The following is an 18,451-nucleotide window of genomic DNA, read 5'->3' as shown; positions in this document are numbered from 1 at the left end:
GGGGTTTCGCCCTGCTCCGTCAGTGGCACAGGTCGCATTCAGTTCATTCTAGAGCCTGGCGCCTGGCTGCTCCAACCTATTCTTGTCTCTTCTGAACCCCTGGTTCTGTGACTTTTGTTCACCCGCAGGGACAGTGGGGGCGTTATTGCTGGCGTTCTGCTCCCAAGAAGCTCCCCAAACGCTCCAGTGTTTCTCCCACCTTCTGCCCCCGGGACAGGGAGTTTAACCAGCCTATTCATGCACTGTGGTTCTGGTGGATTCCGTAGGCATGGCCTTGCGCATGTCCCCTCCGTCTGGCTCTCTGCCGTCTGACGTAGGTAACCCGTGCACATGCAGCAAATTAAAGGAGCCTTTTCCCACCCCTGCTGCCCGTCCAGCGCATCCCCGTCTTGGGGGCGGCCATGGCTGCAGCAGCCTAGAGCCTTTTTAGGGGAGTTCCATGTACATGAGCGAAGACGGTCTTCCCGTCCTCACACAAAGCCATTATTCTGTGTGATCTTTCTTGGAAATGATTTCATATCAGTCCTTCCTTCAGGCTGCCTTATTCTTTTTAATGGCTGCATAGTATTCCGTTAAATGGCCTTAAATCCTTTTCTTAACCATTTCTCTACTGATAGACACTTAGGACATTTCTGATCATGTTTCGGAAACATGCTGCAGCGATTATCTTTGTACCTATATCTTTGTGTGCACGTGTATGGAATTATGTGGGATAAATAGCTAGAAATAGAAACGCTGAATTTATGTAGTCTTAATTTTGGCTGTTGCCCAATTTCTCTCCACAGAAGTTGGGCCAATAACACTCCCTCCAAGCAAGTGCTGGCCCATGTCCCACCACTTCGGGAGGTGTTTCTAATCGGTTGAATTTGGCCAAGTTGCAGAGAATCGGAGAGTGCCGGGACCCTAGCAATCGCATCCTCATCCTGTTGTTTTTTTCCGTGGGGCACTCAGGGCCCTGGGAGGGGCAGTGTCTGGGCCACCTTGCTCCTGTCTGGTGCTCGTGCAGACCCCACCTTTCTCCTCTGTACTGCCTGTGCCGCAAGGTCCTGACGACCCGGGCCTGAGCTCGTGGGTTTAAATAACGGGTCTGAAGAGCAAAATAGGCTGAGGGGCAAATTGCATCGTCATTTTCCTTTCAGCAGCTCTGCCAGATCAGAGACAGTATCGTGCCAAAGGTCAGGCAGCATCTCTGTCCTTCCTGAACTGCGAAGCCCGGCGCACGTGCCCCCAAGGCCGGCACTGCGCCTGACACGCTGCCCAGGCCTCGTCCCTTCCAAGCTTGGCCCCTTAGCCTTGCACACCTCTAGACAGGTCACCGCCAAGCTCAGAGCTGGCTCGTCACTCCCCGCCTCGGGACCCTGTTGCTTTAGGATCAAGTCCAAGCCCCTTGGCTGGTCTGTCTCCAGCTGCCTCTCCCGCCTGTCTTCACCTACGTCCACCTAGCCACGCGGGCCCCTCACCCCATGCCTCTGCTTTTGGAATGTCTTTTCACGCGTCCCATGCCTGTGACCCTTCGTGGCTCAACGTCATTGGCTTCCAGAAACCCTCTCTCCCCTCCTCTTCCCCGCTCTCCCACCCGCTCCCCCATGTGGCAACCCTGTCCTACTCTGTTATCACCAGTCACCCCCGCATCTCTGTCCACTTACGAGCCCCCAGTGAGGGTGGGTGGGATGTGGCCGCTCTGAGGCTGAAGAGGTGACCCCCTCCCTCCCAAACACACATACACACCCATCACGGGCTCTCACCCTCCCTGGTCTCATGCTGTCTGGGAGGCCTCAGGCTGGGCGCACAGACACCTGAGATCTCTCTGGAATACAAACGAGGGTTGATTAAGACCAAGGCATCTGCTGGGTGGGGAAGCCCAGCTCCTGCTGGGAGCCATTTGAGGAGAGTTAGAGAAGCGGTAGTAGGTGAGGACAAGCCGTCTAACATGCCAGGCTGAGTCTGTGAGGGCTGGAGAGTCATCTGGTGACTGCAAAGGACAGTCTCAGGGTGTGTATGGGCTTGGTTGAGCTAGTGAGTGGGTGTCTGTCCCCGACATGGAGCCATTATCTGTCACTCGTGCGCCCGTCCTGCTGGCCTTCTTCCCTCTGCTGTGTCCTACCACGCTGCCAAAGTTGTCCTGTGCAGTCACAGTGCTGTACACCTGCTTGAGGGCAGCAGGCCCTGGGCTCCCGTGTAGCAGTCTGGCTCCATCAGGCCCAAAGAGCTTGCTTTCTTTGTTTATCATGTCACAGAATCAAAGAATCCTAGAACTTAAAAGTCAGAAAGGATGGTAAAAATACATTATTCTGACTCTCTTGTTTATAGACGAGAAATCTGAGATACAGATAACTTGTGACCTCCAGAAGCACACATAAAGTTAATGGTGATTCCAGGACTTGAACCCAGATTTCTAGACTCTGCCTTTGCCTTAACTTTCACAGTGCCTCAGGGTCCTGGTGCTGGGGTCCGGACTGCCCTGGTGCTGCAGCTGGCCTGAAAGGGGTGGTCTGCCAGTGATTGGAAGGCAGAAGCCTTGGCTGGCCGGCTGTCAGGGACAGTTACACAGGTTGCACACTGAACAGCTCAGTAGGCTGCAGATGGCTCCCTGTGTGGCTGGACTCAGCGCTCCTGCCCCTAGTATGTACTGGATGGTGCCACAACCTTCTCTTGGCTCCTGGGAGCCTACTCTCAAGGTTTAGCCGCAGGAATCTCCAGGCGCAGCCCTACGCCAGATCCGGCTGCCTCTTTAGACCCTCAGCCTATGATTCTTGAACAGCCACGGGTGGCAGGGTTTAGCTAGGGCTGTGGCTGCCTGGCGCACTGTGACATCAAGGCTCTGGGGCCTAGTGTGGATTCCTCAGGACTGTCCATGGTGTGTGGTTTTCTGTGAGCTCTAATGAACAGGCAGGTATTCTGAGTGGTGCCAGGAAGGCTTTGACTCAGAGACACTGGGTCCTGGCCTCAGTTGATTACAGGCTTCGGTGGTCTGGCCAGAGGATTTGTTAGTTGTCCACCCGGAAAACTCTGCTCAGCCCGGCTCATGACCTCATCCTCACCTGCGGCTGCCCTCCCAGCGACTGGTCTCGCTCTCGGCAGAAGCATATACTGTGCCTCTGAAGGTGGGATCGCTGGCGACACTGCTGCAGTGTTAATCCTCCCTCCACGGGGCCCATTCCTTCACCCAGCAGTGTCCACAGCGGCCCTTCTGTGCGTCGGGCACGCGTCCTTCCCTTGGTGCCATGCGGATCCTCCTCCCAGAGGCCGCTGTGGACTCCGGCGTCCGGCCATGCCATTTGTTTGCTCTCCTAAGAAGTGTCTGTCTTCAATTGTGTTAGTTTGTCTTGATCCCAGGTTGGGAACAGATGCAGACTGGCCCAGTGTGGTGGTCCCTGGGGGGGCCTTTGAGTGAAGAGTGAAGCGGGATGCAGACCCTGGGGTGATGGGAGAAGCAGATGGGCCTGCAGCCTTTCCTTTTTTTTGTTTTTCCTTGTGCTGCCACCAGACGCAGTGTGCCTGGCCTCACGGGCTGAACCACCAGGCCTAAGGCCTCTAGGCTAAAGACTTGGCCTGGCAGAACGTGAGAAAGGCTTACTTTTTTTCCCTTTTAACATAAGTTTTAAAAGAAGGTTTTTAGATCTGAGAAAATGTAAATTTTTTTCACGTCACAAAATTATTTAGTGACACCAAGATTCTAAGATTCTAAGGCTTCTGATTCCCAGTATAGTTTTCATTCCACTAAACCTCCATGACTTGGTGCTTAAGGAAGGGTTCAGCATCACCACGTGGTAACCGTGTGCCCATGTAAAAGTATCCAGTCTTTTTTGTTTTATGTAAATAAATAGCTAATGGAAAATTTAAAAAAAAATTTTTTTTTTTTAAAGAATGAACCTGAGTGATCCTGGCTAGAGCTAGAATTGAGATGCTTTTTTTTTTTACCCAGGTTTGCTATGCCTGTTTCACTGACTAGAAACTAGAGGGCTCTGGAGCCAGATGGTGTGGGTTCAGGTCCCATCCTGGCTACCTCCTAGCTGGGGGAGCCTGGGCAAGGTACTGAGCTTCTCTGAGCCTGAGTTTCTCTGTCTATCAAATGGGGCTGCTACTAGGACTTCCTATGTAGGGTTGTTATGAGGAATATAGTGTCAGTTGCTGCAAGGTGTAGGACATTGTCCTGCACTTGGTGAGCGTTTAGGAAAAGTTAGCTGCTATCATTATTACTGTTGTAATGATCGATAATAGTAACACATCCTAGCATCTTGCCAGGGCCTCCATCATGGTGTCAAGACTTGAGGAACTAGAAGCTTCCTGGCTTTCACCTCCCACTTGGTGTGGAAGGAGCTCGTTAAAAGGCCAGCCTTTGTGCCATCAGCTGAACGCTCTGGGTGCCGGTCATGCTCTCAGGAAGAGCCAGAAGGAGTGAGATTATGCTGAGTAAGCCCAAGGTCACCCCCTTTCCTGTAAAAGCCCCCACGAGTAATTTTTAACAGCTACAAGGAAGTCATTTGAGTTCTTCCTCAGCACGCGCTTGGTGGCTGAGTGTTAACGGAAACACCCTGATTCGTGGGCTTCCGGGAATCTTCTTGGAGAGTTCTGTGCGTGGCGTGTGGGGTTCATCTTGAGTGCCGCTGCTTCTCTACTTCTAGAACCAAGTGATAATCAGGATTCTGAAGTCCCATTGGGGTATTTAGCACAAAAGGTGGTTGTAATTCCCAAGTGATCGCTGCCGTGATCGGTGGTGGTGGCTCCCAGGGCCGTGGAGGTGGTCGTGGTGGAACTGGGCCCCGTTTTCCACTTTATTATTATTTCTTTTGCTGTACGTGGGCCTCTCACTGCTGTGGCCTCTCCCGTCGCGGAGCACAGGCTCCGGACGCGCAGGCCCAGCGGCCATGGCTCACGGGCCCAGCCGCTCCGCGGCACGTGGGATCTTCCCGGACCAGGGCACGAACCCGTGTCCCCTGCATCGGCAGGCGGACTCTCAACCACTGCGCCACCAGGGAAAGGCCCCGTTTTCCACTTTTGATGCACTCCACATGGGAGGCTGGAGTCCCAGACCGGGTAAGCACAAGGCAGGCCACACCGCAGAGCAGGGACTGCGACCCAGGGCCTTGCTGTTTAGTCCAGTGCTCGCTTTCTCTCCGTGCCCACCTTTTTTTTTTTTTTAACTGAAGCGTGATATACACAGAGAAAAGTGTGCATGTTGTGAATAGCTTGCTGAAGTTTTGCTACACACAGATACACCGTGTACCGAGCACCCGATGAAGCAGTAGAGCAGTGCCGCTCCCCTGAGCCCGGCCCAGCCCAGCCCTGCCTGGCTCTGCCCTGCCCTTTTCCTGTCCTTCCTCGGCCTTGGGCAGTGGGCTCCCTTCCTACTCCCAGTGCAGAGCTCCTGTCCTGCCCCGTGACATTCTCTTCCCGGGGTGGGGAACAGGGCCACTGGAGGGAAGGAAGCCAGTTACCAAACCAAGAGATGGACTTTCTCCAACAAACTGGGCGCCGTCAATTCCCTATTCCATGAATGGCTTCCAACCTGGTCCCCACCCCCCGCCACTGGTCCTGGCCAGCAGGATTTTGGTGAAATTCTCCCTCTAGGCTGCAGGTTAACGCGCAGAATGCTTGGCAGGGAGCCGGTGCTGAGCTCACCCAGCCCTGCACGTGCCCCTTGTTAGCATTCGCCGTGCTGTTCCCTGCCCTGCCTCTGCCGGAGATTGACAGCACCCCAAGAACAGGGCATCAGGCTCGCTCCCGCTCTGGGGCTTGCATAAGCGCCTGCCGGACGTGAACCCACGAAGCCATCTTTCGAACAACCGGCCACCCAGAGACCCAGTAGGAGACTCTGCTCGTTCGTGGGAGGTCCAGGCAGCTCCCAGCCTCTCCATCCTCCTCCCACCGCTGGCCCCAGGCTTCGGTCCTCTGTTTCCTATTCTAGACCTGCCCTACTGAGTTGTGGACAGATGAGGACTGAAGCTTACAGAGGCCCCACATAGCAAGTGGGGAAAGCAGGAATTTACGCGGGTCTGGCGGCCTCCAGCTCCTTCCTACGTGTGAGACCTCTTCCCAGCAATGGCCTTCACTTGGCAGAAGAGGAAGCTGAGACCCAGAGAGGAGACGGGGCTCCCAGCACTCTGTGGTGGCCCTTCCTCCATCCTAGCTCGCCTTCCTCCAGAGGCGTAGATTTCCAGAACCGTCCACCAAACCTGAATTCCCAGTCCTGCCGTCGGGGTTAGAGGCTAGGCTGTGCCCGGCTGGGCTCTCAGGGGCACACGGCCCAGCAGGCAGCCTTCCAGCTGCTGGGTCCCGAGCGTGATGAGGTGAGGCCGTGCCCGGGCACTCCCTCACTCCAGAGCACCAGGTCCAAGGCAGGTGGCATCCTGGACCCACATAAGGTCCTGCTGTTAATGCTGGCCGGTTTACCTATTTTTTCTTGCTTGTACTTTTGGTATCATGCCTAAGAAACCATTGTCTAATCCAAGGTCACAAAGATTTACACCAGTGCGTTCTTCTAAGAGATTTATAGTTTTAGCTCTTACCTCATAGGATTTTTATGTTAAAAGAAATAGTACTTGCCGACCGCTTTACCCGGTGGCGTGCATGTAGCCAGTCCTGGGTAAATGGTAGCTGCTGCTATTCTAAATCATTATCAATTATGATTATTTATTATCATCTTTACCATGAGTAACTCTCATTGTGTTTCCCATCTGGGTGGCGGCCTCCTGCTCCTTCCTGAAAGATAGTGTTGCTGTTCGGACTCATTTCTGGCACAGTTGTGGGTGCAGGGAGTTGAAGAAAGGGAGGACCTCATTACTTTCCCCACTCCCTCTATTTCCCCCCAAACTTTTTGTTTTGGGAAATTTAAAAATGCTTGAGAGGATGCTGCAATGCGCTCCCCGTACGTCACCCAGCTTCACGAGTCAGCAGCTCGTGGCCGCTGTGCTTCACCTGTGCCTTACCTACTTCTTTTTTTTTTTTTTTTTTTTTTTTTTTTTTTTTTTTTTTTTGCGGTACGCGGGCCTCTCACTGTCGTGGCCTCTCCCGTTGCGGAGCACAGGCTCCGGACGCGCAGGCTCAGCGGCCATGGCTCACGGGCCCAGCCGCTCCGCGGCACGTGGGATCTTCCCGGACCGGGGCACGAACCTGTGTCCCCTGCATCGGCAGGCGGACTCTCAACCACTGCGCCACCAGGGAAGCCCCCTCACCTACTTCTTTCCCTGTGCCCGGTTATTGTGAAGCAGATGCTAGACATCATGTTTAACCTGTAAATTGTTTTAGTACACATCTCTGAAAAATGAGTCATCACTTTTCTTTTTTAATTGAAGTGTAAGTTGATTTACAATTTGTTGATCTCTGCTGTACAGCAAAGCGATTCAGTTGCACGTATATATACATCCTTTAGTATTCTTTTCCATTATGGTCTATCACAGGATATTGAATATAGTTCCCTGTGCTACCACTTCCTAGAAAGAGACCTGCGGTGTTTTGGGGGAGTGGACCAGAGCCCTGTTACCTCCTGAGGATCCGGGGGGTGGATACTGGGTGCCTTTCCTGCTTCCCTGTGAGGAGAGGGCTGGCCAACTGCAGCTGGGCTCTGTCAGGACCTGAGCTGTCTGCAGAGGGTTGCTCGCTGCAGCCTCGGCTACCCTGGGCCGGGGATCGTGTCATGCTCTGGTTGCTCACCGCAAGTGCAGAGGTGGCCCGACCCCCTGTCTGCCAGGCAACGGGCTCAGAGATCTTAGGTCGGGTTGGGCCCTAAGGGTCTGTGTGCTGTAGAACCATGAGAATCCTTTTTGGTTTTGTATCTACCAACTCTTTTCTTTTTTTTTTTCTTTCTTTCTTTCTTTTTTAAAAATTTATTTTGGCTGCGCCGTGCAGCTTTCAGGATCTCAGTTCCCCAACCAGGGATGGAACCGGGGCCACGGCAGAGAAAGCGCTGAGTCCTGGGGCTTCCCTGGTGGCGCGGTGGTTGAGAGTCTGCCTGCTAATGCAGGGGACACGGGTTCGAGCCCTGGTCTGGGAGGATCCCACATGCTGCGGAGCAACTACGCCCGTGAGCCACAGCTGCTGAGCCTGCGCGTCTGGAGCCTGTGCTCTGCAACGAGAGAGGCCACGATGGTGAGAGGCCCGCGCACTGCGATGAAGAGTGGCCTCCGCTTGCCACACCTAGAGAAAGCCCTCGCACAGAAACGAAGACCCAACACAGCAAAAAATTAAAATTAATTAATTAATAAACTCCTACCCCCAACACCTTAACAAAAAAAAAGAGCTGAGTCCTCACCATTAGACCACCAGGGAACCCCCACTACCAACTCTTTTCATATCTGTCACTGTCATCTCGTTGTCCATGGCAGCTCCCTGAGATAGGTTTTATTCACAGTGTACGTTTACACACAGGAAATGAAATGTCAGAGATTAATTCCAGTTTCTTCTTCACAGATATAAGGTGGCAGAGGCAGGATTTGAACTTGGGACTCCCATCTGCATTTTCTATTAGCTGAGAGCAAATCCTTGTGTCCCACTCCTTCTCCTTTCCTGGCCAAACATGGAACTGCAGAGGAAATGGTATCTCTCATGTTCATCTGGGTTCATCTCTCATTCGGCTCAGATTCTCAGTGGGGAAAACTTGACCCCTGCCCACTCCTCCCCAGCCCAGCAGAGGGCCCGGTGCCCCTCTTGGCGTCATCACCCCATGGGCCTCGGGGGGGCGGGGGCATCTGGCCCATCTGTGCTCCTTTGTCAGTATTCTCTAGACTTCTTCCTGGCCCTGCTGACCCCGAGCTATATATCTCTGCGTTTCCCTTGCTTTAGCTGCTTAAAGCCAGACTCTTCCTTGTTAACTTCCAGGATCCCTTTCTAGGTGTTTCGAGGCAGGCTGTCTAACAGAACATGTGTTTACCATTTGCCATGGAGACGGTTTGGGCCTTTCTTCCTCGAGTGGTGATAAAAATGGTAACAGGGCGCTCACCCTTCCAGCAATTTGTTTGGTAATTCTAAGAGACCTGTGAAAAATACATGAAGCCTGCGATACCATAGATAAACTGAAAGGCTCGGAGGAAAATTTGCTTGTGGATAATGGGGTGATTGGAAAAACTCTTTCTTTGCCCTCTCCGTCCTTGTCCCCGAAGAGATCATGTTTAGGAGTAATCCCTCTGTTAATTCTGACGCTTTCAGCCCGGGTCAAAAGCTTGTCGGTGCCTGCTGGTCACATCTTCCCTCCTTTGGTTTCTTCTAGCTTCTTTGGCTTCAGTTCACGTCTTCATGAGTCTGAGTTCTCTCAGTAAAGGCCGCTGCCCTAATGCACAAAAGTGGAACCAGAACCAGCTTTGTGTTGTCTGCCAACCATGTGGACATTCTTCTCGGTCCTGCGGTGGGGACATCTGAGGGCGGGTCCTGGTTTACTGGACCTCGGTGGCTGGGAGAGAATTGGGCCAGCCCATCGAAGCAACGTCTCTGATGTCGCCTTCCTTTTGAAGGAAAGCAGTGAGCTTGTGTGTGTCCCTGCCATTACCTGTAATGCCTCTACCAGTGGCTGCCCGTCCTGTTCTAGAACAGCCCCATGTGTGTGGCCTTGAAGTGTGCCTCCTAAACACTACTCCTAGGTTTCTCCAACTTATACTCGCGACTCACAGACAAGGAAACCGAGACGAGAGAAACCAAATGGCTCGCCCAAGGTGACAGCGGAAGGTGATCACAGCGGGAGACTGGGTTTCTTTTTCTTTTTCCAGTACGCGGGCCTCTCATTGTTGTGGCCTCTCCCGTTGTGGAGCACAGGCTCCCGACACACAGGCTCAGCGGCCGTGGCTCACGGGCCCAGCCGCTCCGCAGCATGTGGGATCTTCCCGGACCGGGGCACGAACCCATGTCCCCTGCATCGGCAGGCGGACTCTCAACCACTGCGCCACCAGGGAAGCCCTGAGACTGGGTTTCTTGACTCTCAGTGCCTTGTTCTTCCCTCTGTACTGCACTGCTTCCTGGCAGTGGGTGGTGAGGGCATTGCAGTGTTTTCAGTTCATAGCCCAGAACGTGAATTCATTGGCCAGATCTGGTAGGGGAAAACCTAGAAGGCTGTCATTCGTCCAGTGTTGTTTGCACCCTGCACGATGCCCTGAGCGCTGTGGATGCTGTGAAGTTTGTTGAGTGGATGACCTTTTAACGTGAGGACATTAACATGATTTCGGTCGTATATGTCGATCTTGGTGTCTCACGAACGACATGCTCTTGTGGCAGCGTAGATCTGGTTCAAAGGAACAAGCTCCGGTAAAGGAACAGTGCCGATGGGGAGAGTTGCCTCTGGGGAGCCCACAGCAGAGAGGTTCGGTACCCTGAAGTGAGGCTGTAGGAGAGAGAACCTATCCAAGTTATATCCTTGGATAGACCTTCCTTACAGACATCTCTCACCTCGTTCCCACGTCCCCTGGGGGTGCCAGACGTGGGCCCTCCTGCATCAGCTGCCTGCTTGTTCTGTAGAGCAGGGCAGCGGGCCAGGCTCTCAGGAGGAGGAGGAAGTCGCGAAGGCAGCTTCTGTTCTGCATTTGGGTCTGCAGGCGCACGTGCCGGGAGAGGACCTTCTGCGGCGAGAGCGTGTAGGCCCTGTGGCGTTTACAGGTGTGAGGACGGGACGAAGGCCTCCCCAGATGCGTGCACTGGCCACCCCTCAGGGACGGAGACTTCTTTTAAACATCCAGAGAAAAAGACACCAATAAGCTCATAACCAGCTACTTTGGTATGAAACATAAGGCGGGAACAGATTTCAGAGAGGTAGATATGGATCTCTGGCTTTTGTGTTGAGAGCTCTTAAAAATGATTGCTAGGAACCAAAATAGGTTCACCAGGGGGAAAAAAATCCCAAATGGAGCGTTCTTTTTTCTGATAAGGTTTACTAGAAGAGAAGCATTATGGCTTTTGCTCCTGGCCTCTGCTGACCTCGCTGACAGATCTTGTGGAATGGGCGGGGAGGGGTGAATTGGTGTATTTATTCCCTGGGGCTCCCGTAACAAAGTACCACAAACTAAGTGGCCTAAAACAACAGACGTTCATTCTCTCACGGTTAAGGGGGCTGGAAGTCTAAAATCAAGGTGTCTGCAGGATTGGTTCCCTTCTGGAGACTGAGGGGGAATCTGCTGGTGGCCGGTGGTCCTTGGCCATCCTTGCCTTGTAGCTGAGCTCGGTCACTGCCTTCATCTTCACACAGCCTTCTCCCTGTGTGTCTCTGTGTCCGGATTTTCCTCGCCTTGAAGATACCAGTCAGTGGATGAGGGTCCATCCTAATCCTGTATAACCGCATGTTAACTCGATTCCATCGGTAGAGGCATTTCCAAATAAGGTCATGTTCACAGGGACCGGGGGTGAGAACTTGAACAGATCCGGGGGTGGGTGTGCACAATTCAACCCACAGTAACAACAACAGCTAGTGAATGGCCTTCCTTACACCCAGCCTTGTCTCTGAGCCCCTCTCCCGTTACTCCAGCATCCCCCATTTGTGTCCATAGAATCGTGGAGTCTTAGAGCCAGAGGGATGGTCTCATTTACTTTGTCTTCCTGACAAACTGCTCTAGCCCCCTGTTGTGACTTGGAGCTCTTGGAGTCACAGCGGTGTCTCATGGCGGCCCAAGATCCCTGAGTTCTTTTCCTGGACACATCTTGCTCTGTCTTCTGTTGAATTACATTGCAAATAATGGTTTCTTGTTCCTCATGTGCCTTAACGTTATTTCCCCAAGAAGATTGTAACTTCCTTAAAGACTAACCTTATCATAGTTCTGCTTGCATTTCCATGGTCTACCATGAAGCTAATGGGTATTAATAAGCACTTACTGGAGTGAGCACCTGCGGGCCGGGTGGCTGCCCCATGGCGAGTGTCTCATCACCTTCCCACAGACCTACTGAACCCTGGCATCCCACTCTCCCCAGCCCTGCCTCAGAACCCTTATCAGCTCAGGGTGCTGGCCGCTCATTGAGCATAATCCACCCGTGGAGCAGATCGGGTTTCAGGTGAGGCTTTATCCAGGAGTTGCGCAAGCTGACCAGAACTGACTTGTTCTCCTTTTCCCGGCTCTGTTTTCTCACTTTGGGCTGCATCAGCTCTCTCTCCTTCAGATCCCAGGATGACTGCTCCCAGCTGCCCGGTCTCCCAGCTTCCTCTTGTCCTCAGGGAGGGACAGTGCTCCTGTCCCAGCATTTCCAACAACGGCGCTGAGCCTGCCTCTGATTGGGTGGACTTGGGTCACATGTCCTCTCCTGAGCCGGCAGCCCCAGGAGGTGGAACATGCTGATTGGCCTGACCAAAGTCACGTGGCCCCAGTGGGGCTGAGTGGGTAGAGGCAGTTTCCTGAGACCAGGTGTTGCCTCAACCAGAGGTCAGGGCTGGTGGGGGGATGGAGAACAGAGAGATGGATGTGGGGATGGCACGTGGGACGAAACCTTCTTGTCACCCTCATTTCAGCATCAGTCTTCCCTCTCTAACCGGAAGGAGTGTTCTTTCCTCTCAGGAATACATTGATGCCCACCCTGAGACCATTGTCCTGGACCCCCTTCCCGCCATCAGAACCCTGCTTGACCGGTCCAAGTCCTATGAGCTCATCCGGAAGATCGAGGCCTACATGAAAGGTACGGACGTGAGTGGCTCAGCATCCGTGGCAGTTGGCCCAGCTCGTGGACACAAGGTGGTCATTGCGTGGGGTGGGAGGAGGGACGGGGGTCCGGTCTTTTTAAGCACTTTGACACAGGAAGCAGCTGTACGTTCTGGGGAGGGCCTTTCCTTCTCCCTCTGTGGCCAGCAGAGTTAGGAAGTAAAAGTCCTAGGGTGCTCTCTTTGGGAGACTGGCTCCAACCACTTCAAGTTTTGTTGTCTTAAACCCACGAGTGGTGATGAAGTATCCAGATAAGACAGTGGTTAGGGAGCAGAAGTGCGTGTAGAATAGCTCAGCGGCAGGCAGGCGAGTGGAGTTACGTAACCGGGCGAAAGAGACAAACAGAGAAATTGAAGGGCCTTTGATCAAACACATGGAGATATGTAATGTGGCGGCTGGACCTTGCAGGGTACGCTCTGTTCTCGCAGGCGGGAGCCCCCCTCTCAGCTGCGGGAGCGTCTCCTGCCAGCTGCGGGCCCCTGCCCCTGAGGACTCATCCTCCCCACGTCCCAGGGCAGGGCAGCTCCAGAGAAGTCAGGCTGCCTTTCCAAGGTGTTTGTTTATGTGAGAAGGGCTTTTTGGAAAGGTTCACGTCCACAGTCACCTCCTAGCTCTGCCCCCTGGTCCAGGCGTTCCCGCTGAGAGTTCTTCTTTCACTTTAAGAGAAAGTGCTCTGCCTGGGCCTTGGGGCTGCGTGAGAATCCTCCTACAGGCAGGAGAGGCATCCTGCCATCCAGGCCGCATGTGTGTGACCTAAAGGGGCTGCCTTGAACCCTGACCTGGATGGTGACTTGGCCCCAGGTGTTGTTCACGTGATGGTTGGACCAGTGGGTGCTTTGGCTCACAGGACCAGCATGGGGATAATAAGCGCAGGATTTATTGGGTACGTGCCGTGTGCCCAGCACTGGGCTAAGCCTTCTTCTTACAGTCTCTCTTCTGGTGCTTATTTATAAAGGTGGGCCAGATCATCCATCCTCCCTGTTTTGCACAGGAGGCTCTGAGAGGTTAACAGGTGTGCCAGCATCACCCAAGCCTGTAAGCTGCAGAGCTAGAATCTAGCCACGTCTCTCTGACTCAGGCTCCCCAGCTCCTAACCCCTAAGCTTGACTTTCATGTCCATAGTCGGAGGGCCCTGGATCTAGCAAGCACCTGGCATGGATGCAGTCATGGACCCTGGTCAGGAGAATTGGTGAGTGCTTGGTTCTCTAAGGAACCTGCCCTGTGCAAGAGCTGGCTGGTGGACCTGGCTGTCCTGGAAGAGGTCTTGAGGCATTTTGCCCTGGGCGCCTGGCTGTCACCAGGAGACGACATGGACATGACATTCTTGGGGGGCCCCAAAGCAGGCAGCGTTTTTCATCATGCCAGCATCCTCCCATCCTTGGGTCTGGAGTGGTCAGTGACCGTGTCAACTTCCGTTCCCTTTGCATTCCTTCCCTGGGTTGAACCAGAACCCCCAGGTGAGAAGGAAGATCTATAGTGATGTTTTGGCTGAACGTTGGTTCTGGAAAGGAAATCCACCTTTTCCCAGGAAGTGTGTGTGTTAGATGCCAACTGTCCGCGAAGGGACAGGAGATGACAGTATGGGGTCACCCAGGAATGGGAGCCACTGTTCCTGCTCAGCGCTTTACACTGGAACGCGCTGAGGCATCTGGATTGGATCTTGGACTCTGTCTCCATTTTCATGGGTAGAGAATCAGGGCTGGGATCAAGGGTGAGCTCAGGCCTAGAGTGTGAGCATGTGTGTTCAGCGGGCTGGACTGCAGGGTGCACAGGCAGCAGGGTTGTCGCTGGGGGGTGAGTACTGAGGGGGCGAAAGCCTCCCAGGCAGGGCGGGGGTGTGAATGAAGCAGGGAGGGAGCTGAAGTGGGGTGCTTGTGTGGACTTGCAGACCATCGGTCAGAGGGGGGACTTCGAACACCTTGGGCAGTTGGGAACTCCATTCGAGAGCAGCCTTTGAAGGTATGGGAGCTGGTGAGTGAGGAGATGAGAGTACATTTCAGACAGGCAGTGCAGACGCGGCCTAGAGGTAGATTTTGATGGTCGTTACTGTTGTGAGGGTGACCTCCCACCCAGCCACAGGTGTGAGGGGCTGGTGACTGGCCCCCAGCGGGGACACAGACAGACCCCACTCAGCTCCAGCCCAGCTGAGGTCAGCTCAGGGGCTGCCTGCTAGGGGGCCCAGTGAGAACTTGTTGACCAAACTCTCAAGACCGGCTTGGTCCTGGGCCAGCAGGAATTGTGTGGGTGGGCCGTGACCGCTGCACCCTGGGCTTTCCTTATCGTGCACGCCGAGCCGGGCTGGTATTCTTCCAGGAGCGCAGGCAGAGGCTGGGACTTCCTGGAGCCTTTTCCTGCCCACCCGGGGCAGTACGTGCGGAAGCACTGCTGGCTCCCACCTCCCATCCTCCCAGAGGCCAGGCTGCTCCTGGCGCAGATACAGAGAACCTGCTCTCGGAAGCGCATCCCTGGCGCTCCCCTGCCGCACTCCTGCGATTACTGGAGGCTCGCAGCCCTGTTAGTCCTGCTGTAAAGGGCCGTAATGACCCTTTTAGCTCCTCAGGTACAGCAGTCCAGATGACACCGCTTTTGTGTTGGGAGAAGGGGCTTGGCAGAAACTCCTGGAGCTGTCGCCACCCCTGTGCCAGCGTGGCTCTCCCTGTCCTCAGAGAGCCTTGGTGGCTGCACAGAAGACAGGGCAGTGGGTGAGGCTGCTGCAGGGAGGTGACAGGGCTCCCTGCTCTGCACTGGGGGTGGGCTGGTGGGCTCTGACGCATGGGGAGGGTCTCCCGGGGCTAACAGGCAGAGCCCTTGGACCGAGGGTCCACGCTCGGGCCATCCATCGCTGCACAGAGCATCAGCTGTGGGGGACAGGTGAGGCCTGCTGCCCGGAGCTTCCAGCCTCACCTGTCTGAGGACCTGGGCGGCTCTGTGTGGTTGGTGCCATCTCAGTTCCACGCTCCCAGAGCTTATCTTTTCCTAATTCAGAGCCTGGAGGGGAGGCAGGGTCCTTCCCGCTGCAGATGTGTCAGTCTGAAACACCCTGACAAAGTTGCTACCATAGCAGAGACCTGGACGGTGGATTAAATGAGATGGACTTCGTTTCTCTCTCGCGTAAAAGCCCAGAGGAAGGCTGGCCGGTGCTGGCGAGTGACGGCGGGGACCTAGGCTTCCCCCAGCTCGTTGTTCTTCTGGCGTGGCCCTCCTGGTCCAAGGTGGTGCTGAAACTCTCACCACCACATCTGCAGTCTAGACCTTAGGATGGAGAGGGGACTAAGAAAAAGGGAGCAAAGGGAAACAGCCCTGGGTATCTTCTAAGGAAGAATTCTGGAAGCTACAGTGATGTTCTTTCATACCTCAGTGGTCAGAACCGAGTTACAAACTGAGCTGCAGGGGAATCGGGGAAAGTGGTCTTTATTCTGGGCAACCATGTGGCCAGCTAACATTTGGGAGCCCCGTCACCATGGCAGAACGGGGAGGATGAGTTTGGGGCACAGCTAGCTGTCCGCCTTCCCCTCCGGGGAGTGGGTTCCTGCCTGCGGCATCCATGGGTGAATGGCTCTTGGAATGACCTTTCCCCTTCCAGCTGGCCAGGGTGGGCGGCCTCAGCAGCACGTTCCTTCCACATAACAGCTCACACGACATGAGGTCAGCAGCTGACCGAGTGCCTGGGCCCCAGGTTTCCCTAACAGGTGATTGCTTCTGGGCGGGGCTGCACCCACACCCTTTAGCCAGAGGCAGAGATGGCACTAGACCTGGATCCAGTTCAAACCAAGTACAGGAGCCTCCCAGAAGCTGAACGCTGCCTGCCGCCGGCTTGCGGGGAGCGGGAGGCGGCACCACCAGCCAAGATTGCTGGACACGCACCTGCAGGCCTCTTCTCCCGTGTGCACCTGCTTTCCGCATGGGGCCGGGGTTCTGAGGTGGAAGCCCCGAGACCAAGGCCTGGCTCTGCCGCCCTAGGACAAGTGATCCTGGGCAAGGCTCTAGCCGACTCCTGAACTGGCCGGAGCGATGGGCGAGAAAGCTGGGCTGTGACTGGAGATTGTGGGTTTGTGTCCTTGGCCCTGGGGGCAGCAGGTGGTGGGGGGTCTCAGGCCACAGGGCAAAGGGCTCAGAGGCCCTTCCAAGACGGCTGCCGATGAGGTGTGGCTGCCCCGGCAGCTCCCACACATGCGCTCTGGGGGTGACAGATGGCCGTCCGGACGCCGGGCCTCCCTGGGGACGGGGGGTGCACACCGCAGATCGAGCGTCTCTGCCTGTGGTTTTATGGGAATTTAATCAGGGCTCATCTTGCAGGCCGTTTAGAGGCTGGATTGAAATGGAGTAATCTAGACACCAAGCAAAGAGAAAATGACATTCCGTAGAGCCTGGGAGGCCCGATCCCCACAGAGCAGCCACCGCGGGGTGGGCGTGTGTGGTCGAGTTGGGGGGTCTCACTCAGAGGTGGGGGCCGGCTGTCCGCCCTTGGTGAGCTGCGGAGGGCCGTGGGTGGGAGAGGAGAGAGCGGGAGGGGCCTTGGAGTCAAGGCCTGGGCCCCAGGCCCGCCTGTGTCCCCAGTGTTGTGGTGCCTGCAGGTCACCGTTCCTCTAGGGCCGCTTTGTCGGCGCTCAGGGGGCACCCCGACTGCACGCCAAGCACTGCATTAGCTGGTCTCATCCTCACGATGGCCCTGTGAGACGGGCAGTACTGTCACCACCCCGTAGCGGTGAGGATGCCGTATCCATTGAATCTAGTTGGCTAAGGCCGCAGAGCTACTAGGGGCAGAGCTGGGGTTTGAACCCACGCCATCTGGGTGGGTTCTTAGCCAGTGGTTCCCGAATCCGGCTCCCGGCCTGCCGAGGAGGGGTCGAGGCCACGATGGATGCAGTGTGGGCTCCGGCCCTGCTGCTCTCGCTCCGCCAGCTGGCACTGCCCCCGGGTGCCCTCTGGTGTCCAGGCGATGGCATTGTCCAGACAAGATCCCTGCTTCAGTCGTGGAGTCTCTGCCCCGTGTGGTTATTGAGGAAACAAAAGTCCTGTCCCTTTTGAGAACAGCGATACATTGTAACGGAAGAGAGCAGGCTTCGGCCCTGACAAGCCTGGGCTGAAATCTCAGCCCCGCTGGTGCGGCCTGGGCAGTCGCTGGCCCTCTCAGAGTCGTTTGCTCATCTGTGATGCGTGGTTATCATCCCCTCGGGGGAGGTGTGGGGAAGGTCTGGCGCTGTCCACTGCAGCGGGTGTGGCCCAGAGTTGGGCTCCCGGTGCTCTCAGCTCCTCCCCTTGGTCCCACAGGCTGCCCGGGGTTTGGGTGGGAGGCACATGGCAGAAGCTGGTAGTAGCAGGGCCTGGAGTCTTGGAGGACAAGGAGGAGAGGAGTGTAGCCCCCCGAGCACTGTTACTCCCGAGTCAGGATTAGCTTCCAGCTCCGATTTTGTGCAGGAGGCTGGAGTTTTGGATTAACCCACCAGGATGATGCTTCGCACACCTGTCGGGTGGCCTGTGAGGAGTTGGCCCCTGTGGCACCCACCTGCCCTGGGGCTCCCCGGGTGTCAGCCTGCCCACGTCACGGGGCCGAGGGGTCTGGTGTGAGGGAGGACCGGCGCCAGGCCAGGCCTGGACACACTGCCAGAGCGGGTGGCCACGGAAGAGGCTCGGGCCCCGTGGGCTGACAGGGAGGCGGGGCCTTTGCGTGGGTACTCGGTGCCTGATTGCACTCCAGGACTTTGGGGCATTTGGGAGAAACATTGTCCTCGTTCCCACGTCAGTCACTTCCAGCCATGCAGGCAGAGACCCCGCGTCCGGATGGAGGTGCGGGGTCTGCAGAGCAGGGTGGTAGTGGAGCACCGCCTGTCGACCAGGCCGAGGTGGGCCCC

General features: G+C 55.4%; 1 protein-coding gene across 6 annotated transcripts in view; it reads left to right on the top strand.

The window, feature by feature from the left end:
- Positions 1 to 18,451, top strand: part of ITPK1 (inositol-tetrakisphosphate 1-kinase) — a 164,244-nt gene that overhangs the window by 105,713 nt on the left and 40,080 nt on the right. For all 6 annotated transcript variants that reach the window (XM_032622611.1, XM_032622612.1, XM_032622607.1 and 3 more), the window contains one exon: positions 12,459 to 12,576. In XM_032622611.1, coding sequence (XP_032478502.1) covers positions 12,570 to 12,576 — 7 coding nt within the window. In that variant the 5' untranslated portion in view covers positions 12,459 to 12,569. The remainder of the gene's footprint in view (positions 1 to 12,458; positions 12,577 to 18,451) is intronic.

This window comes from Phocoena sinus, chromosome 2, assembly GCF_008692025.1.
Source record: "Phocoena sinus isolate mPhoSin1 chromosome 2, mPhoSin1.pri, whole genome shotgun sequence".
NCBI lineage: Eukaryota > Metazoa > Chordata > Mammalia > Artiodactyla > Phocoenidae > Phocoena > Phocoena sinus.
The sequence above is the reverse complement of the archived record's forward strand: the minus strand, read 5'-3'. Positions and strand labels throughout refer to the sequence as shown.